The sequence below is a fragment of the Syngnathoides biaculeatus genome, chromosome 10, assembly GCF_019802595.1.
Source record: "Syngnathoides biaculeatus isolate LvHL_M chromosome 10, ASM1980259v1, whole genome shotgun sequence".
Taxonomy (NCBI): Eukaryota; Metazoa; Chordata; class Actinopteri; order Syngnathiformes; family Syngnathidae; genus Syngnathoides; species Syngnathoides biaculeatus.
The window spans coordinates 9,515,898-9,538,502 of record NC_084649.1 but is presented as its reverse complement, the minus strand read 5'-3'; the positions used below and the strand labels follow the sequence as shown (position 1 = coordinate 9,538,502).

General features: G+C 39.2%; 2 protein-coding genes across 5 annotated transcripts; both read right to left on the bottom strand.

Annotated features, from left to right (window-relative positions):
• Nucleotides 1-30: 30 nt before the first annotated feature.
• LOC133507099 (major intrinsically disordered Notch2-binding receptor 1-like) lies at nt 31-7,184 on the bottom strand. 4 transcript variants are annotated; one of them, XM_061831734.1, is made up of 5 exons: nt 7,121-7,141; nt 6,330-6,439; nt 3,350-5,351; nt 2,081-2,299; nt 31-2,013 (listed from the first exon to the last, which is right to left on the bottom strand). In XM_061831734.1, exons 3-5 carry the CDS (start codon nt 5,339-5,341, stop codon nt 1,819-1,821), a joined length of 2,406 nt encoding a protein of 801 aa, XP_061687718.1. In that variant the 5' UTR covers nt 5,342-5,351; nt 6,330-6,439; nt 7,121-7,141; the 3' UTR covers nt 31-1,818. The 4 variants fall into 4 exon arrangements, with proteins under 4 accessions (XP_061687718.1, XP_061687720.1, XP_061687719.1 ...); XM_061831736.1 differs by lacking the exon at nt 7,121-7,141 and having other exon boundaries at nt 3,350-4,473; nt 4,561-5,351; nt 6,330-7,043; XM_061831735.1 differs by lacking the exon at nt 6,330-6,439 and having other exon boundaries at nt 7,121-7,184.
• On the bottom strand, nt 7,149-22,507 carry LOC133507098 (evC complex member EVC). Its single transcript, XM_061831731.1, has 20 exons — nt 22,120-22,507; nt 21,925-22,038; nt 21,750-21,836; nt 20,988-21,214; nt 20,817-20,901; nt 20,484-20,582; nt 18,337-18,465; nt 18,090-18,251; nt 17,788-18,004; nt 16,736-16,884; nt 16,012-16,098; nt 15,720-15,932; nt 10,959-11,068; nt 10,384-10,585; nt 10,035-10,259; nt 9,786-9,921; nt 8,224-8,326; nt 8,008-8,134; nt 7,835-7,931; nt 7,149-7,766 (listed from the first exon to the last, which is right to left on the bottom strand). Exons 1-20 carry the CDS (start codon nt 22,297-22,299, stop codon nt 7,615-7,617), a joined length of 2,901 nt encoding a protein of 966 aa, XP_061687715.1. The 5' UTR covers nt 22,300-22,507; the 3' UTR covers nt 7,149-7,614.
• Nucleotides 22,508-22,605: the final 98 nt, after the last annotated feature.

The window sequence follows — 22,605 nt, the reverse complement described above, 5'->3', positions numbered from 1 at the left end:
ATGACTGGCAAAGAGTCAAGCGCATACCCAGTCTCTCATCCAAGCTCACCTGCGATTCTAGTGAGGATAAGCAGTATAGAAAATGGACACATGAGGGGATGGGCGGGGACATCTTTTAATACTGGTAACCTATTTCTTCATACATTTTTTTCATTCACACGTGTTTTATTATTCATATGACTCATACAATATTCTGCAAAGGCATTGTCCCACTTTGTCGTTTTCATTCAGGCGACATGAGCTAATTTCACCAAGCACTGCCACCCACCAACTCACTGCTATGTCTATTCATAGTTTTTTATTCACAAGACCTGACTATTTACCTGAGACTGCAATAATTTCTAGATTTCATGAAAGCATCTCAGGGGAACAAAGGGTAATAAGAGGCTGTAATGCAAGTTTTACAGAAAGCACCTCCAAATTGTGCTGACTACATGCTTCAACCTCTTCAGTAGCAACGTTGATAATGGATCCACAAACACTCTCATGGGTAACACATGGCAGATGTACATCCACTTAGGAGGATACACCGAAGCAAACATACTCTCATTACACCCTGTGGATATTTGTGCACTCAAAACAAGAGGCAACCTTTTAGGTCTGGGTAGAGAAAACATGTTTTGGAAATGTACACTGTAAACCCCACTGATATGCATAGTATCAATTAAAAAAAAAAATATTGGACACACCAAAGCACTCAGAAAGGAAGTCCATCAAATGATGATGATGAAGGGGGTGAGAGTATACATTTACAAATAGTAAATTTTGTCAACTTTCCAAAGATCAACTAGTAGTAAATTAAGGTGTTTATAATGCAAAGTAAAGACATGGCCATACAAACAGGTAAACCATGGATTCAAATCATATAGCAATTACAGAAGAATTATAAAATTCAGATTTACATGTATTGCATTTCTAGACCACTTTAACCATTCTTGACACCCTGGAATCAAACATTAGTCTATGTTTTTTGGGTTTAAAGGGAGCTTTAGCAAAAGTGACCTTCACGCCACAGTAAAAACACATTCATCTCTGAGTGGAGGATAAATGAAATTGTAATTTGAGTCAGCATGTTGGGAAAAACTTTGGCCGGGTGAGTAGAGGGTAAATCTAATGTGCTAGGATGCAAACAGCCCATTTATTGAATTACAAATGGAAACTCCCACTAAGAGAGAGTTTCCTGGCAAATGTTTCCTCTTCCCTTCCTTATCACCAAATCATCAGCAGCAAGACGTTCGCCTCTTGAAACCTGACACCACAAAAAAAATATACTCCCTGTGCAGATTTAATACTTGCATTCTTAACTTGTCATAGTTTAGATGAAGATAAGATAGGATAAGACTGAAACAAATATAAACTGTATGTTCAAAACTCATGCTGATGAGACTGTTCTGTCATTTTTCATGGGAAAAGCAAACAAAAATGGTTACTGAGCTCTCAGGACGGACGTGTCAAGGCATTCATATATTTCTAATAATGGCTCAGTATTAAATACGTTATAGTATTTCATACAGACATTCTAATACATGTAGGCATGTATTTAACATGTAGTTATGTTCGGTCCACCGCATCAGCCAAGGAGAAACCTTTTAAACTGAATTTACAGTACCTTTACAAAGGAAAGAAAAGTGCAATGTTTGTAACATGCGTTAGGGGAAAAATAATTTAATAAAATGCTTTAATACTGTTCAGATCCTCTGCCTTTACAATCGCTGAAGCTTCTTCTTTCAGAAACAATTCAGATTAGCATTCACAGATAGAGGCGTGTAGTTCAAAGCTACAGAGAATAGATGTGCAAAACTTAATCAAAGCAACCTCTCATGATCTCATGGTGCAAATGGGAATGACAACGATGAGAATGATAGCCAGCGCAGCAGTAATGAGTGCCAACAACTTGCAAACTTTGGCCCGGCGGAGGCCAGCCTCTTTACGCCTGAGAAGAGCATCATAGCCTGGAGTGTAGATGTCGTCCATCCAGAACTCCATGTTGTTAGGGTTCAGAGAATCACGGGCCTGTATGACATTATCATTGCGTTTTACAAAACATTGAAACTGACAATTAGGATTCATTCAAATGTACCTGTAAATCAAAAGGGGAGAGCCGTCCCTCTCGGTCGTCAACGGTCCAGATGGCTCTTCCCATCCCTTCAGCCAGTCTGGGCTCCATAATCTTCCCGGCGCTGAGGCCACCAGTCAGGTTGCTTTCTTTGTTGCCAAACAATGACGAGCTAAACACTTGCTCCACCAAGCTGGATGACTTCTGGGAGAGAAGTTTTGCAGTTCTGCTTGACTGGTCTTTCTAGAAAGAGAAGAATTATAGTCAAAACATGAAAAATGGAGACTTAATATAAAATGTAGAATTAAGAATTTCAGATGATGATGCCATGCAAGACCTCATCAAATTGAGCATCAAGGGGTTAAATCAGACCATGTAGGTTTGTGTTTCTTCGTTTTTAAAAAAAAATATTTGCACTTACTGTAAAATAAGGGCAAACATCAACAAGAGGTGAAAAATTTAAACAAGAAGAACAATATCCACCAAAAGGTATGTGGCAAACTCACATTGAAAGCATCCGTAATACTCCAGCATCTCAAATGTACTTTTACCCAACGTGACTATGAGCATCTTAGAAAATGCATCCTATTTTGTAATTTTACAGACATATGCTAGTTTTCACATTTGTAGGCATGTTACAAAACTGTGACCTACCGAAATTATCTTTAGATTGCATCTTTGTCATTAAATAATGTACAGTGCTCTTTAATAGTTGGTTAATTTAAATTTACACTTGTATGACAGTTAAGATTGTGAAAATCCATCCATCCATCCAACAATTTTCTATTCTGCTTGTCCTAATTACTGTGTGAGCTGAATTTAGGCAAAAAGTGCGGCATACTCCGAGAAGTCATCATACAATTGCAAGGCACCTTTAGCCAAACAGTTTGTATTTTTCCACACTTTACACCTATCGACAATTTCAGTTGAACCAACCGTAAATGTTTTAGGAATCTGGGAGAAAGCCAGAATACCTGAGGAAAAGCATCACATGCACAGGGAGAACATGAAAACTCCACACCCCAATTCTTGGAGTTGAGATTCTAACCAGGAACCTCTTGAATGTGAGAAAGACATGCTAACCACTCGACACTGTCGCTGGCCAAATGCTAGAATGTTATTTAAAAAAAAAGAAAAAAAAAAAGCTTGTTTTTTTCACTGGAGAAAATAACACAATGAATAAGAGAAGGACCAGGATCCATAATGGAAAGACTGTATTCCATAACTGAGGTTACACTGTATTGTGGCTTTATCATGCACAGAGGGTAGCATAATGTTAGAGCAATACTTCACCTGCTCAGTTTTTCCATGTGAAGATTTGCCACATTTAATTTTTGAGAAAGACACCATCCAGTCTTTTGCCATGCTTGATACATTCACTTGCTTGGAATCAGAAGGTCTTCTCTCCTCAGGCTCATTTTTTGAGGCACGAAGAGAAGGTGTATCTTTCTTCCTGTCTTTCCCCACTTTCAGGTCACCTTGACATTTGCTGATCTCTGTTTGCTCCCCAGGAGTGTTCCATTTATTCCAGTCCAGACTATTAGTGCTAGTTGCAGGAAAGAGATGCTCTGATACAGACAGAGGCTGAGGCTCAGATAACTCAGAGGGGGTAACAGGATGGCTCATGAAAGACGAAACACCGCTAAGGGGTTCCAGCCATCGGCCGCTGCCGCTTTGTCCACTAGCAACACCCGGCTGCGGGATCTTTTCATCGAGCCGCTGCAAAGCAGACAACACCTGGGAGATCTCCGCTTTAACATCATTCAGAGATTCCAACTGCCGCTCTATCTGGCTCATCCGGAGCAGCACCTTACAAACACTGGCCTTTAATCCATCATCGCTGCTTTCCAGAGAATGGAAAAGCCTCTGCAGTTGGCCTAGGCGGCCCCGTCTAGCCTCTGGGGTGTCCTGGTTGAGTGCCCCAGACCCATCATTAGGGTGCAGGACTCCTGTGGACCCACACATGCTTATGTCATCTAAAAAGCGGAAGATGGCGCTAATGTCATCATCAGCAAAATCTGGATCATCTAATGAAGTCATGAAGGACAGGCGGTCAGCATGGACCAAACTACGGAGACGCATGGTGTCCGGAAGATCAGTTTGGGTTCCTTGAGCCTTCATCCCATCAAATTCAATGTCCCCAATCTCACCTCCCAAGGAACCCCCCAGTTTGCTTATAGCAGGCCTTGATCGCCAAGGTACTTTAATGCCACGAGATTCAGGACTCATACCAAAGTGAGCCGGGCTGATTCGGTCCTCCAGACTGTGACTCTTGTTACTCCAGATGGGCCTCTGGCTCCTGGGAGGCTGCAAGTGTTTAGGAGATCGCTCTGGGATTGATCCAGGTCCGAAATAAGTGGAATCCTGCAGGTCATCGAGACTTTCATGCTTCGTTTGCTGGTCTGGAGACTGTTGAACTGTGGTGGGCGAAGGGTAAGGGTTAGGGATAATTTCAAAGTTCTGATTGTCAAAGCCTTTTTCCGCTTGAGGACTGGGAGACTCACTGTGGACGGTCACCTGTGGTATGAGTGGCGGCTGGTTGTGGAAGTCCTTCTTAAAGATGTTTCTCTTCTGATCCACTGTTGACTCCTGTTCCATTTCAAACACCTCAGCTGGAGCTGAATCACCACTTGACTCACTGTCTGTTTCCAAAGGCAAGTAAATATCCTTCATGGTCTTGCTGGGAGTATACTTGGTGGAGTACAAAAGTGTGGTGTGAGGCAAGTCGAAAGACACAGCCCGTGTCCTGATGGGAGGGGGCGATACAAGTGAGACAGGATCGGGAGGAAGACTGCCTCGCTTGCGCACTGAGTAATTGGAACGTGGAAAGAGCAAATGCTTGCCAATAAGGCTTGCGCTGGAGTCCGAGTGAGCGCGTGTCCTCTCCTTGCCAGGAATGTTCAGCTGGTGGATCCCGGGCAGACTGGGACCTGAAGACTGGTCCACAGGCAGGACTGCCTGAGCTCTCGTTGGTTGGCTGTATTCAGTGCCCCCGCCTGTCATCTGAATAAGATTAAAGATTGTCACAATGTCAGCAGCAACACCTATCGGTGACAACCCCTGTCCCCTGGTGGAAACACGATCCCTAAAGAGAGTAGCTGGAAAACAGGGGTCCCGGCTAGCAGCAGCAAACAACAAACTCCTGAGCTCGATGAGGTGCTCTAAGTCAAAGCGGGTGCTGACCATCCGACAAAGGTCCTGGAAGGTTAACCACTGACGCATATTGGCCAGTTCTTCCAAGATCCCCAAGAGGACTACAGGGTATTCCTGCTGCAGGTTAGCCATGGCTGCTCACCTGAAAAATAAATTGTAGACCTTTGGCAAATGTGAAAAATTTAATAAAGTGTTATTATTTATATTTTTTATTTCTATATATATATATAATATCCACTGTATTTACAGTACTAGAACCCCATTAAAAATTATACTTTTTATCATTTTCTCACTGAACACAGAAACATGTTTAACAACTGCCATGATGATTAAACTCACTTGGGGTTGAATTTTTTTCTCATGAAAATGTATCCATGCTACCCTCTCCTTGGTGTGTGCTTATTTTTAGAACAAATGAATGTTGGGAAAAATTGCATTTTTGTATGTGCACATTATGCCATATAATTTTCAATCGAATATTTTGCAGTGTTATCCCATAGAAAACATTGATTCTCAAAGATAACTTTAAAATAGTTAAATCATAAAATTGGAATTAAGTCAAGAAATTAGGTTCTGAAATTGAATACTTTTTAAAATTATACTTCAATTAGAAACTGCTAGTATTATCAGTTATGTTTTTATCTTTTTAAACAAAAAGAAAACTGCTTCAATTACCCCCCCCTTCCCCCCGACACAACAGGTATAGAAAATCTGAACTAGGTAATGCAAAAATAGACACTAGTCCAAAAACAAACGCAAAAGAAACCCTTTGACACCTTTGACTGTGAATTTGTAAAGCGACCTTATTTGCGGGTCCAAAAATAACTGACACTGTGACGCGTTACACTCTGAATTGCCATTTCATTTGACAATCATTTTAGTCATAGTAACACCTTGAGCAAAATAATTTGCAACAAATTGTATCAGTGTCTGTCTGAAGAGGATTCACATTACATTGTTACAGTATTCCCTTCCCAATCCCAGTCGCATGAGAGAGTTGCCTAAAAATGATTATTCTTATGACATGATCCGCATGGTGCATTTATGTGCTATCAGACACATAATAATATTGCACGAAAGGTTTTAAACATGTTATTAAAAGCAGACAATACTCACTCACCTGAATGTTTTGAAAAGCAACTTCAGCCACACATGCATCCATCAAAATTGGAAAACAAAATCCAAATAGATCCAGTCCCAATCATACTGCCTTCCTCCTTTGCTATGCCTCTTGTGTTTGCAGCCGTAGAGTCCACAGCGCAAGCAGGAGAGAAAATTAGAAATCAGGTCATCTTCCCACAAGTCACTGCAGTCCCCGACGGGACCTCAACATACATCCAAAACGGTTTCCCCCACCATTGATAAGTGTCATTAACTACAAAGAAAGTGCAGCTACTCTAATACTGTAGATGATTGAAAGTGACACACCCTCTGAATGGATGGATCTTACGATACGGAGACAGATTTTGACAAGGTGCCATATTGGTCATGCGAGCAGTTTGAGAATATGAAAAGAGCAGATTAAAATTTTATGTCTGCTAATTGACATGCCTTACACTCCAAATTGTCAGTAGACCATCAATCTGGGCTTGATTGCCTGTGGGTTGCCGTCTACAAACACAAGTGTCTGCCTTGCTGCAGCCCTCCCAGACTTCACCATTACTCTACATTACTTGCCATAAAGGGTTGTACTCAAAACCCCATTAGGACAAGAGAGGGTCAAGCCTATCATCTGAGTGGTTGCACTCTTCTACAATCATAATTGACAGCTCAAATTCCCCTCGCAACTCAAGAGAAGCATGTCCATCCTGCAATGGACCAGGTGGTGAATCAATGTGGCAAACAAGCCGTGCAGTGAAAGCAATGGTGACAATATATGCAAAGCTCAAAAGAGTATATAAATTAGGATACCTTAAAAATGACAAGTCTAGGCTTCCAACACTTTGAAAACAGTTCAAAGAACGATGTTTATTTGTTCTAGAATAATTGTGCACAGGTGCGTAAGACAAAAAATCCATCAGTATTGTTTGGATGAATTTAGTGTGGGAGAATTGGATACTATTAAATTGTTTGGATAAACTACAGAGACAGACAACATTAGTGACCTCTGAACAAAACAAATGCTCATCTAGAGGAATGAACATTTCCAACAGATATCCTCAAATAACGATTCATTCATTTATACAAAAAAATCAAGTGTGACGGGCTCTAGTTCACCTGGCCAACCTACTGAGGACAAGGACTGTAGACAATGGATGGACAAACATACTGTATGAAATTCCCTTTTTGACATCTTAACACTGTAAGAGATAAATAAAATACAGCATTGATAAAATCTACGACTAAAAGGACAATCTTTTTTAAATCCTACATACAGTTGTGTACCATAAAAACATTATCCGGTTTCAACTGATATGAGACTTTTGCTCTCTTTTTTTCTTTTTTGCCAGTTTGGATGCTGTCGGAGTGACAACTGTTGGAGTCAGTGATGGATTCAACGCTGGATCTAGGGCTGGGTTCCGGGCTAGAAGTTCCATTATAGAGGCATTAACTTCCCCTGTGGAATATGAAATCATGAAGGACAAGAGAAACAGTAGCAGCATAAGCACGTTAACCCATGCTTACCTGTGTCGTCATCTTCATCGCTGGTCTCTGGGTTTGGATTGTGTAGAGGAACCCGTGCCAAAGCTGCCAAATCACTTATGAAGCTTCTTTCTGCCTCCTAATGGACACAACAAGACAAGGCTCACAGGAAACTGATTAACATCCCATCTCCAAACTGCATCATACTGTTAAACCTGCACTTGTCCATTCATCCTTTCTAATGTTTGATCCTGGGCTACTTTTCTTCGCCTCAGCTCTTCACAGATCATCTCCTGATCTAGATCGCACTGCTCCAACAACTTTCTTTTGTGTAGCTCAACCCTGAAAAAAAAGCCATCAACTCTACTTAAACTGATTCAAAAAATAAAAAGCAAAGGAACATAGATGATTTAAAACATGCTAAAATCTACCTCTGTTGAAACTTAGAAGAGCTAGGTTTCCTTCCCCAGTTTTCCAGCTCTCTCAGCAATCCTCTGTTTAACTGACTGTTACTTGAGTCTTCAACAGTCACACCTGTATGGAAGTTACAGTATATGACAATAAAGTTAACACATATGTACGGTTCTGCATCGATTCGATTTGAGTGATTCCAGTGCAGATTTTGGCTCCTCATTTGGACCCCCAATGATTTTCAATTCTGATTTTTTTAGTGGGCTAGTTCACAAAAATTTCGCATGGTTTATACAAAGGGTGTCCAAATATTTGTACATCCATTTGCTTAGCAAACACGCAACATAGATTAAAATTAACACTTGACTTAGGGTTGTCCTTGACTCAGAGAGCAATTGAAATCCACTAATTACTATTTCTGCAGTGTTAAATATAGCAGTTAAAATAGTTATTTGGAACTATTTTAAATCACATCAAAAGGTTTATATGTGCAAGTTTTAACTTGACTTTCTATTTTAAGCTTGTAGCACTTTATTTTATTTTATATTTTTACGGTTAAAACCAGACCTCAAAATTTTGGTATGACAAGTAACTTCACATGACTTTAGTGAATTTTGAAAAGGATTAGGAAAAGGAAAAGTTTGGTGGCAAGAAAAAGACTAATGAAACCAAATGCTATAAAATTTTGAATCCTTTATCTACCAACTGATGAGGCACAAGTTTTTAGTGTTTGTGATACTGTAAGACAACATTTATCTGACCTTTGCCAAAGTTTTAGCTCAATGTCATCAGCCTTTACAATAGTTTGAAGACCAAAATAAAGACTAAAAGGCATCAGTGCAAATGGCGGATCAGTGTTTAACTTAACTTCTTCAATATTGGCATAGACATATTTTATTGTTTCACTCACCCAATTTGACCACTGAAGTTTTGCATGGTGTAGGCTTAGGCTCAGAGCGGGAGCATGTCAAAGTTCTACAAATTATGAAACCGTCCTGTGCACAGTGTTATCTTATTCCAAGTGTTGCACTGAGGTGACTAGTCATTTATTTCAAAGTAAAGACACACTAATGTTTTGAGTACCAGCACCTCTTCGTGCACGTTCTTCTTTGGGGTCAACAGATTTTAGGAAATTAAACTGGGACCCAAAATGTTTTAATTTGACCAATTTCGGGAGAACCGGAACATTAGTCCTGGTTTCAATTGGTTATTGATTCTCAATACCCAATCCTACATACACCGCATATATTTTTTGAAATTTGGTTTTTGTAGTTACCACAAATCAGAGGTCTATTATGTTGGATCCCTTACTACAGTATTTTAAATATACATAGTAGAAACTGGTTTCAATTTATTAAAGTTCAACCACCGTACAATAAATATTAATATTGAAATAAACACTGTTGGATCATCTTGGTGTACAGCAAAGTATATAGAAGCTCTGTAGCCTGAACAATAAAATTTGTGCTAAATCAGTCTGCTGACATTGGCATTTTTTTCCCAATTGATAAATCCCAAATATTCCGTCAACAGAAATACACGCAATGTGTAATAATAGTAATGCGTGGTGCTGTAGTCTCACCAAGGTTTGTGTTTGACTGACATGATTGTAGTTTTTTAGGAATATCTTGCACGGTAGAATAATAACTTTGGACGAGAGCGGTAAGAGAATCTTTGGTCACATAAACACTCTCAGAAGCAGCCTCTGTAAGATGGTGCTAAAAGAAAAACAATATTAAGAAATTACTAATTAGTATGGGGGCATTTAAAAAAAAAAAGAAAAATTAACACTTGGCAAAAAAAACAACAACAACATGCAAGACAGTTCAACCTTCAAGCTGTCATCATTCCTGGCCAAGCCTTGCGATTCATAGGGCTTGCCTTCCATCAGCTGTAAGATGGCATAGCTGAGGACGTTGCCTAGTACAAGCTGTGCATGGTTTTGAAGAAGCTCCTTCCCTGTTTCCAGCTCAGATAGGAATTCTTGATGGAAGCTGTGGGTCACCAGTTGACTCTCTGGACCCAGATGCTTCTCTGCTAGGCTGGCATTGCTTTTCTGTCATTGTTAGGTCATGAGAACAAAAAATAAAAAGATTTCAAATAATCATGCGAGATATTATTTTACGAACTGACCAGTTCAAGATGCCCAACATGGAGTAGGTAATTTATTTATCGACCACCTTGAGAGTTGAATCAACACACGACTGGAGTGTGCCAGGGTCCTGCATCAGCAGAGCTCGAAAGTCTGTCTGAGACAGAACTTTCAGCTTGGAGAGCCTCATCTCTTTGAGCATGTATAGACAAAAGTGTCTGGCCATAAAGTGGCGCTGCACGCATGCTAGCAGGTGCTCATGTTTAATGTTCAGCAACTTCCCCACTTGGCTGAGAAAAGGTCAAATTTAACAGACACATGAATAAGGTACAGTCCTTCATGAAAACAATAGGTGTTAAAAACTTGTGACATTTACATTTTGGCAACTATCAAAAAGATCTACAGTATTCTACTTTTGAGATCAAAGGTTAAGAAGAAATAATAAAAGCATTTTTTTTTTATTACAAAGAAGCAACAAGCTTTAAACAATCATCAAAGCATATAAAAAACTACTTTTCTTGCATGTACAAAGGCAACGGTTTCACATTAAGACAAACCCCGTTAATCAGTCAATGTTTCAGCCGCATTGTCAAAGCACACTTTTCACAGCATTCCCGGTTGTTGACCAACATCACTGTCTTGACAGTCTTCATTTAGTATCACCTGTTAAGGATGTAACTCTGGCTGACTGCCATGGCTCGCAGGATCTTCATCTGCTGGGTCCTTAGATTCTTGAGACTGGCATGCATCAGAGCCATTGACTCAGTCCATACCTACAGAAAGGATTAGATGATACCTATTTAGAACTGACTACAGTACTTTAATGTAAGTTCAGTAATGATTTTTTTTTTCATTTCACCTTGATTTATCCAGGTAAAACAATTCAGAACATCATTAAATTCTATAGGTGACACTGTAGTTCAGACTAAATTGAAAATTGTTTGGATGTATATTTCTGACAATAAACCTGTAAAGATGCAGCAAACTTGTAATGTTCTGTCCTTCAGTTCCATTTTTGAAACCTGGAGGGTGCTTCTACATCCTCTTGCTCCACGAACCTCACCCACACCTCTTTACAGCAACTGTTACCAATCCACCTCATCACTACTGGTGGATCTAAGCCTGCCGGTTTCCAGAAATTCTCACCAAAGTATTGCAGTTACTTCCAGCGGTACCGCAGCCCATTTACTTCATGTAAGGAACTCTATTCGTTGTTCTATTGTTAACAATTGTGTCTCCCCATTCCTCTATATTCTTATTCCATGTCATTCCTGCCACCAACCTATGCTCTTCAGTCTCCATGACCTGCCACCTGTCCACACCACAGGCCAGCTCCAAAACCGCTCTTAAAGAAACTGTTCATCCATCATATTACATGGTAATGGTCTTCTAACTAGACTCCCAAAAAAAGAGTATTAAACAGCTGCAGCTCATTCAGAATGCTGCAGCTCACGTTCTGACCAAAACAAAGCGGTCAGACAACATAACTCCAATCCTAAAGTCCTTGCACTGGCTTCCAGTCATCTTTAGAAGAGATTCTAAAGTTCTGTTACTGGTCAATAAATCACTAAATCATTTAGGTCCTGAATACATTGAAGAAATGCTTATGGAATACAAACCCAGTAGAGCTCTGAGATCGACTGACTCAGGTCAAATAGTGGAGCGCAGAGTCCAAAGCAAACATGGTGAAGCGGCATTTAGCTATTATGCTGTACACAAACGGAATAAGTTGCCAACAGAGGTGAGGTCAGCCCCAAGTGTGAATGTTTTTAAATCCAGGTTGAAAACTCTTCTTTTTTCTCATGCTTTTTAGAATATATCCACTTTTTAATCATGTTATTTCCACTGTATGTGGTTTTGTCTTTTTTTATATTTTGTTTGTCATTTTTGTTTTCATCCCCTTTTAAATGTTTTATCTCTTTGTTTTCAAATGGCTTTAATCATGTAAAGCACATTGAGTTACCTCGTGTATGAAATGCGCTATACAAATACATTTGCATTGCTTTGCTTTACATCTGCCTCTGCTTTTTCTTGGGTTAGGCTTCTCACCATACGTGACAAAACCAGGTTAAAATCATCTGCACCGGTACTGTATTCTTGTGCTGGCAGATGGAGAATTGTTATAATTAATGCGAATGGAATGTGTCACAGCCTCACATTAATGCTTGTGTGTGTCATTTCAATCTTGGTTGTTATCAATCATGCATTGGAGACTTTTGCCTAGTACATAGGCCATATAGAACTTCTTACCTTCCTGAACGGTGTGGCCAAGAGTAGGCAAAGGAGAGCAAGAAAGTAATTCTATAACTAAATCCAGTTTTTGCATACCAAACCATGCCAACATGTACCAACGCGAGCTACTACAGTTAACCACTTGGTGGATATGTGACACCTGTTATTTTCCTTCCCTGAGAAGGGTTGCGTCAGGAAGGGCATCCGGCGTAAAAATTGTGCCAAACACATGTGCGTTCATCTGAGATGACACGCTGTGGCGACCCCGAAAGGGACAAGCCGAAAGAAACTTACTATTGTATATCTTCTTAGTACTGTTAATAATGTTTGACATCCTTTAGCTAAGGCATCAATTTCACATGAGAGAAATCTCAGTGGACACAACCATACAAAATGTCACTGCTGAAGCACTGAAAATTACTGAAATAATGATCTCCTCTCAGTGTACAGTACTGTACTCACAAATGGACTTAGTGTGAATTTGAGTTCTTGTATGATTTAACAAAGTGCTGATTATTTGAGGGATGCCATCTATTATTGTATTGTATGAATGACTACAGGATTATTGTTCCTTCGGAGGTCTCATGGATTAGCTATTAACTGTTCTGCCGGTGACTAGACGTTGCTGGCATAGACACTGTAAATGAACAAATATATTTGGCATTATGAAATTATAGTTTTCAGACAAATTAATTGAAATTGGATAATTCTCCTGATTATCTCTAACAGTGCACTAACGTGCCTTGGCACACTGGTTGGGAATTCCTGTTTTTGAATTAGGGGCGCTATTTGAGGAGATAGTACAATAACTCTAATAAGCACATTTATGAACTTTTAAAATGTTTTTTGATTTTCCCAAGTACATAAGTGCTTTGGGATATGAATTTAATTTTTTCACTGACACTGCTCATAAATTAAAACCCTAAAATAGTTTGAAATGTCATGAATCCATTCAAGTCTCTTCACTGAAAGATGTCAAATACGTTTTTTGTGTTTATTAAGGATAATTTAATTGTGTGTGACTCAGAAAGCTGCTGTAATGTTAGTAATTTTTCATAGAAGGTAAAGAATATATGCCTGTGAGATTGTGGTATTGTCAGAAACTGGTTTACCACTGTTTGCATTCAAACATCCGTTGCTTAAATGGTTGTAATACTGTAGTGTAGTACCGAAACTTGTACTGTACTGAAGTACTCTGATGTCCGAAATTACACAATGCCACCTGTTTTCCGTATTGATATTTAAAATAAGGCCAGTACCCAAAAAAATGATAATCATCCAATGAATGCCGTCTTCCGATGAGTTGTGTGCCCATGACTGCGTGAGAGTCGTAAGAATGGAGAACGAAATGCCTTCAAACTCCCAATTAGTTCCTACCTCCAGCAGACATGTTAGCATGCATGAGCCTCCCGAATGTAACCTCAGTCTGCAGGTCAGGAGGCCCTGTGAGCTACAGTAAGTCAGACTGCGTCCAAAATCGTTCACTCACTTCCTGCTGCCCAGGTAGTGTGGTAGTATATACTGAGCTCATTCATAGCAGCTTTCAGACACTGGTGCTCTGTTAATGTCACAGCCGTCACACATTAATAACGTAGGTTGTTTACAGTAGCTTTAAAAAAAAATTGCACTTTAAATTGATTGTCAAAAGGTTGAATAAAAAGATTGAAAACCTGACATACAGTACTGTACACAGTATTAAGTATGAATAAAATATCCATAAAAAAAAATAATGTAGTCAGAAAATATTAGACCCCTTGTTTCTTCAGTTTTTCATACATTAATGCCGGGTGCAACTAAAGATTCCACGTTTGTTTGGAGAAATATAATGTAAATGAAAATAGCTCACAAGAGTTTAATATACAAGCTAATATTTAGCTCTAGCCATTTCCACAGTTTTCTGGATAACCAATATCCATCCCATCCATTTTCTTACCCGCTTATCCTCACAAGGGTTGGGGGGAGTGCTGGAGCCAATCCCAGCTGTCATAGAGACAAATATTCGCACTCACAATCACACCTAGGGGCAATTTAGTATCCAATTAATGTTGCATGTTTTTGAGTTGTGGGAGGAAACCGGAGTGCCCAGAGAAAACCCACGCAGGCACAGGGAGAACATGCAAACTCCACACAGGCGGTGCCGGGATCGAACCCAGGTCCTCAGAACTGTGAGGCCAACACTTTACTAGCTGATCCACCATGCCGCCGATAGCCAATATATTTAAGAATGAATGAATAATAATATTATTATAATTATTATTATTAATAATGTATTCTTCAGGTTAAAAAAACATTTAGTGGTACCAGATATTACCATGAACAAAAAAATGAAGAAACAAGGGTAGGCTAATATACACTGTATATACAGTAGATTTACAATTTTATCTGCATACAAACATTCATTATACAGTAGGTATAAAATAAGCATTGCTCTATTTTTTTATAAATGACTCATGTTGAGAATATTCTAATTCCATCATTGCATCATTTATCCATCATTCATCTATTTTCCAAGCCACTTATCCTCACAAGGGTCACGCCTATCCCAGCTAACTTCAGGCGAAAGGCAGACTACACCTTGAACTGGTCGCCAGTCAGTTGCAGGGCACGTTTAGCATAATGTTCCGAATTAGAAAAAAGTACTTGAAATTGTTGAGTCAGTTTCCATTCAACTGTTTTTACGGATGACTCAGATTCTTACTGTGGAATTGTCTCAGGACTGGTATTTTATGCAGAAATAGTGTCAAAGTCAGATTTTTGGGACCGTGACACTACTATAATACCATGAATATCAACAATAATCACATCAATGGTCTTTTCCACTTTATTTTATTTCCATTTTTTAGCATTCTTATAGCACGGTTATTTGGTTATTTTAAATACACAATGTGTAATTCTCATTTTATGTCTAATTTGACATGAACTGATAAACATCTTGAAGCCTCTTTTTTAAAGGATTGTTCACTATCTGCCAAACTGCTGCTCGTTTTGAAGTGTGTTGAGTTTACTGCAACTATACAATGATCTTATGTCAAGTTTGCACTCACGAGTTAAAGAAAAACATCAGCCGAATGACAGCTGGTACCTCAAAAAAGTCAGGTGACTTGTATCTGAAGCCACCAGTGTATTAACTGCCATGAATATTGGCTCATCCAAACACAAAGAGAGGCTATATTTACAATATGGTATCCGCACCTTTCGTTCTTGATCCATCTGAGCCTGCATTTGGTCTATTTGCAGTCTGGTCGATGTCTCCACCTGCTGCTGCTTATTAGCAAGCTGCTCTTCTACGTCCAGCCAGAGTGCTTGACAGTGTTCAGGAGACAGTTTGCATTGGGCGGTAACAGATGTGCAAAAGATGTCCTTGGCTCGTTCTTCTAGCCTTTTTGACCAGGTGCTGCGAAGTTTCTGAACAGAGTAATGGTTGTGCACCCTAAATCAGTATGCATTATAAAGACAATTACTGAACATTATTCAGAAGACCTACTGTCCAAAAGTTACAAAGATTTTCAGCCATCCGGTCATCCTGTTGCATTTCCAAATCACAAAGCTTCTGCCTTTGCTCCCGATACTCCTAATGGAAATGAATACAGTTCAGATATACACAATTAGCAGCAGCAGCAGCTATTGTAGATGTGTGATTGAAAAGGGACTCACTAATGAACATGAACTTTTTAATTCAATTTTCTAAATCCTAAATAAGTCCCTGGAGTGATTATAGACCCATTAACTGTGAAATTCAACAACAAATCTCTTATCTGCCTATTTCTGAAAGTATATCTGTGAGTGAGCTGTTCACAATCTCTTCCCTGTTCTTAGCCCTCACTTCACAGTGGGCATATACTGTAGTTAGAGTACCTAGTGGTGGCTTCATGACCAGTCTGGACACAAAGATGTTCACATGTCCTGCAGTGAAGGGAGTCTCAGAACCTCCAGAAATCTCCACTACCACAAAAAGTCACTCGATATGTTGCTGGTTTTTATTTGGGGGGGACGGGGGGAGGGGGGGGGTCACCAAAGGGATTGGAAAAGTCATTAAAATGGCAATAAATTCGCAACACTATGTATGCCTCACTCACAGCATTAAAGGTCCCCCCGCCAATGAAACCCATACTCCGCAATTGGTTGCTTGATGCACTGCAGAACTCCACTGCCAGGTGCCTAGCATGAATATTATACAGTTGAAAAGTGACATCCCATCATCTGCTGACCTTTAACAGCTGCTCTGGGTCACCATGAGTTTCTTGTAGCTCCAGCACACGACTCCTCTCCTTGGCCTGGCTGTTCTGAAGCTTCTTTTGCTTTGCCTCTATTTTGCTACATTTATCAAACAGCAACTCCTTTGTTTTCCTCCTGTAATCTGGATTGTAACCAAAAGATTTAGCTGAGCATGACAAACTGAGAATGACAAAATGTAAAGATGACTGTAAACAATTACTACTATTTGAACGAAGAGAGTAAAAGTCCAATCCAGCAGACTTTTTTGTATGTAACTATCTATCCATCCATTTTCTGAGCCGCTTATCCTCCGAAGGGTTGTTGGGAGTCCTGGAGCCTATCCCAGCTATCATTGTGCGGGAGGCAGGGAACACCCTGAAGTTGTTGCCAGCCAATCGCAGGGCACATAGAGATTGACAACAGTCGCACTCACAATCAAACCTTAGAGTAATTTAAAGTCCTCAGTTAATGCATGTTTTTGGGATGTGGGAGGAAATCGGAGAACCCGAAGAAAACCCACACAGACACAAGGAGAACATGCAAACTCCACACAGGCGGTACTGGGACTTGAACCCTGTAAGGCCAACGCTCGAACCAGTTGGATCATCATGCCACCTGTAACTCACCCAAGTATGAAGCAGTAAAAATTGTGAGATTTTTACCAGGCGAATAATTCAGGGAAAATATTTATTGGTGCTGTAACAAAGTTGTTGTTTTTTGGTCAATATTGACCAAATTGACATAGAATGGATATCAATTACTCTCGAATTCTTGTAATTCGCTATACCAACAAAGGGCAAGGGTCTGCGGTATGATCAAATAATTGTGACGGAATTTCAAAGAGTTCCCGATATAGTCCTATAGAAAATGGATGGATGGTAATAGATATAAGGCAAGCAGAGCTGGCCTGAAAGAACTTGACTTTATTTGAAAGGCGTTAGAAATATGAGTTTGCTATTCTGGACTTCTGCGCAGTATGTTGTCAAACACATTATTATGATGGTACAAGCAATTCACGAAAAGTACACCAGATGATTTATTCTACCCTCTCTGCACTGTTGAAGGCCTTCAGTGAGCGCATGCTGTACTTGGGAAAGTATTGTTTCCATGCAGTTCAAGGTCAAAACTTCCTTGCTGGTCAGTTGCTCCAGTTTCATAGCCAGCAAGCCCTGTCGCAACGACACTTCCTGCTGGACCAAGGCTGGCTGGGACTGAAGAAGCCCAGTCAGTTCTTCCCACCATAAAAGCTTCTGGTGGATTTTCTAGAAAAGAAAGGCACCAAGGCCTTAAGTGGAACAATCAACTTGCTCAAAAAAAATGACACAGTTCAGAAATCCAACTGCTAACCATTAGTTGTGCTTCTTGAGCTTTCACTAGGTGATTCTCGACCATGACAAGTGTCTGGTTGAGAGAGACTATAGCATCACGTGCTTCATCCAGGGTAAACCTGCTGGTACTCTTCATCACATGTTGGGAGTAGTTCTCCACAACTTTGCTGAAACATTTGGACTGCGAAAAGGATTGGACATTACCATTAGAATCTATTTCCAATACAGTTTTCATTTGATTGGCTCTATGATGCCCTTATTTTTACCATTTGAAGACTGTGTTCTAGAAAATCTTTTTGAGATCTTTCCATTTCTTCCAAAGTACAAGGAGAATAAACATCGTCATCACTGCAAGTGTCCCCTGTTGGCAGCTGTTTCTTTAGCTCCTCCACTTCCTAAAATCACAAACAGCTTTTAGGTGAAATGCAGGGAAAGAAAAAACACTTATGTCCAGGCTATATCCTTTCAAGTTCAAACACATAGTTATTTGTTGAATGATTTTTTTTTTTTTTTTTTTAACTGGAAATTGTACAAGACAAACGATGCGGCAAATTAAAATTTCCTTTTTTTTTTGGTCCTTCCTGTAAGGAAAGACATGCTACCCTTGTGCTTGTGTACCTTTTCTCCAGGTATTCCAGTTCATTAAGGGATTGTTGGGTTAATTAAAGACTTAGTTGATAGATTTGAGTGTGAGTTTGAAAGGTTGTTTTGCGTTTATGTGCACAGAGATTTCCAGGCAAGCACTCAGCCCCTCAAGCAAAGTTTTCAGGGATCGGCTCCAGCTCACCCAAAAACCTACTGAGGACAAGTAGTATAAAAAAAGAATGGACGGAGGGATAAAAAAATACTCGATTTGCTACAGTGCTGCCAGGATCGAGAGTCCATAACTCCAATCACATCACACCCATCCAGAATCCCTCCACTGGCTTCTTGTCCAACAAAGGATTGAAATCAAAATCTTTCTGATGTCCCACCAATGCACCTCCACTCTCAACAGGCCAACCTTATTATAGAAGTAAAAATTCCATTGAAAATTTTACGTTGTAACACTCACATTGTTATTTCACAGTGATCACATTTTCAATAGCTGTATTTCAGATGGCTGGATTAAGAAGGCAAGGTTTCTCCAGGTCAGAACCCAACACCCAGCCCATCCAGTTACGCTTTCTTAGTACGTGACGTCACGTGACTTAAAAAGCGTAACTGGACTGGCTGGGTGTTAGACAATGAACTTCAGACAGCGAATTGTAGCCAATTGAAACTCAGGAGACTGAAAATATTGTATTTGAATTTTAAGGGTTGAATTTTTTTTATATGGCGAATTTGTTAACATTGAAAAGTTAAACTGAAATACAGTTGTTGGAAATGTGATCACTTTGAAATAACTGAATTTTACAACCTACATTTTTCCAGTATCATTTTTAATTCAAATCCTGGTGGCACATATTTACTTTCATACCTTATCAGTTTTTGAGGATCATTATTCGCACAATGGGGGCACGCATGTTCTGCTCCAAGTCTGTGGAGCACTCTCTCTGAGGGCAGCACAAACTGGATGGTTTTAATATAGAAGTAAAAATGTACTGTTTTAGAAAAGCTTTAGATTAAAATGTTTTTTTGCTGACATTTTTTTCAGCAGTTTCTTTTAATAAAGCAGCATTCAGCTATTATGCTGCACGCAAAGGGATAAGTTGCCAAAAGAGGTGATGTCAGTCCCATGGGTGAATGTTTTTAAATCCAGGTTTTTTCATGCTTTTTAAAGTAGCTCCACTTTTTAATATTTCTTCCACTGTACACTGTTTTAATTGTAATTGTCTTTTCTTTTTTTGTCATTTTTATTTTTCCCCAGTATTAAATATTTTATTTTTATATTCGAATGCTTTTAATCAGGTAAAAAACATTGAGTTACCTTGTGTATGAAATGCTCTTTACAAATAAAGTTGCTTTGCAAACATTGTGTAGTTTGCTTTAGATATAATACAGTTCCAAGTATTATTAATTTTTGATGATTCACTATAGCATTTCATGACTGTGTTTGATCTTAAGCGTATTAGAAATAAAACTATTAGAAGTTACCAGAATGACTGAAAATTTTGTGTTATTTTAAAATTAGCCAACATCTGGAATCTTAATTATACTTAAATGCCCAAAATGGGAAAATCTCTAACACAAATACTTGCAACCTTTTGTTGATTTATTGTGCTATTTCCAATTCAATTATATTCTTTAACAGTTGAAAAAAAACACTTGAACCATAAATATTGCAAAATAATGTGAGACTTTGTATAGTGTGGCATCACATTAAAATATTCAATCAACATAATCAGTACAGTATGTGCATGTATTTTCCAGACAGAAATAGTTCTGAAATAATTGCAGTATATATTGATTTTTGTTGATTACAAAAACATACCTTTTGCTGCATTTGAAGAATGTCCGTGGTGAACTTTGCACCTTGTTGGTCTTTTGGAAAATGACGGCAAAATGTTTTTTTCACCATTTCAAGGTAAATCTAAGGTAGGAAAGTGTCATAATTAGGGAAATCAAAAACATGTCATCATAGTGTACATTTAGCATCCTAAAAAAAAAGTATTGTATTGCATGAAATAATTATGCCGCATCAAGACCTAACTACCATATTTCGATTTGACAGATTTTTTTCCCCATTCAAGTATAACCTACAATGGGATGTGTTTCCAAAATGTTGTCTCTGTATTGAAAAACGAATAAAAGGACAAACACTCACAGTATATTTTTCCTCCTGAAGTTGAGAGCAAAGGTGTTGTACATCTTTCAGGGCCAAACAATGGAGATTGATCCTTGCTTCAAAACTGCAGCAAAAACACTCACTTATCATGCCAACTGCATTTATACGAAAGGCTACATAAATGTTGAGAAATCACTCTGTGACACCTACCCCGTTTGCATCAAAGTGTAGGGGTAGTGGAAAACCCTGACAAAGCTCTGGTTCTGCAGGCTCTCAGGGACCAATGAGGAGGAAATGAACTGGCTGCCCTCATCATTGTCCAGCTCTTGGCTGAGAGACTCTCCCTCTGTGAAGGATGATGACGAATTATCCTTTGGCATTGTTGGCAACTTGGAGCACTCATGAAGAGAAGGGTTGGATGCGCCATCTGCTAAAGGCTGCCACAAACATTGTTGGCGGAATCATTATGATGTCACTTTAATATTAATATAGCCACAATAAGACCTCATTGACCTTTTTGACAAACACATTACTCATGAAAATGTTTTAGTACACTTGATTATGTATAATATCAGAAATTCCTGTAAAATAGTTCTATGCAAAGATCAGAGTTATATTGTTGGTGTAAGTCATTATGATACTTGAACACCTGCACACAATAGAAATTAGGTTGCAAGAAAAGGCCAAGTGGTTGTTGAAGAGATACTGGTGTGATTTCAAGATTCCCTTGAACAAAGCACATTTGTGGTCAAGATGTGCAGCACTGTCTGAATGCCCCTTTGCCTGCACGTGTGTGTCATCTGTGGCTCTGTGTGATATATAGTACAAAATATACAACAGTGCAAGTTGAAGTTTCACTTGGATGGATAATAATCAATGGAGAAAGAAAGAAAAACTCGTGAAAAGGGTGTCCTACTAAAACAAAATACAAATACAGCACAGGCTCCTGCTGGAGAGCAGTAATGGACTTACTCTATATTTTTGGTTGATAGGGTAGACCACTTTTGCTTTTGACGCAAATGCTGCCACATCACTATTCATGGGTTCGTGGTTCTTCTCCTGTTCAACAAGTCATGATAAAAATCCAAATACAAGGTCAATGATAGACCAAATCACAAAAGATAAGAATAGGTATTCATTGAAATACTTTGTAATTAGTTGGGACAGGCGGGGGCTCTTTTCTGTTGTTGCTGCCATGATCGCTGGCATTGTTTTCCACTTCTCCATCATCAGGTTCAAGTAGCCTTCTTGCAGTATGCCCCTGGTGGAATATAACAAAATCTGTGCCAACAGTTGAAATGTATTAAACGGGTGAAAATGTGATGCGCTGGCGGTTGCTTACTTGTCTCGCCAAAATTAAAGTCTTCAGGCAAAACACATACAAAACAGCACCAGCTAATATTCCCGAGAGTCCACCACAAACTGTAGCCACAGTCAATAGTCCCGTGTAGACATGCAGCGACTCAACAAAATTGACCAAAACGTCTGTACTACATTCGACGACCAGATCCTGCTCAGACATCTCAGTTACGCCCAGTTTACCAAACTATCAGCATGTTGTTGAAAGCCTTAAGAAAATAAGAAAGAAATCTAATCGTTACCATGATATATCCCTGACATTATGTGTGTTTAATCGATCCATAGACCTTATAATGTTGTATCGTTCCAATACAATCTAGCTAAAAGTAATTCAGATTCTGCTTCAAGTTTTGCCATTTCCAATGTCTGTAAAGTTTTGGACCAATCAGGGAAAACGGCCCACTTGCTTTCAGTATATACACAACTTGTTGTCTTCAAGTTAAAAAGAAACACTGTTTTACACGATATT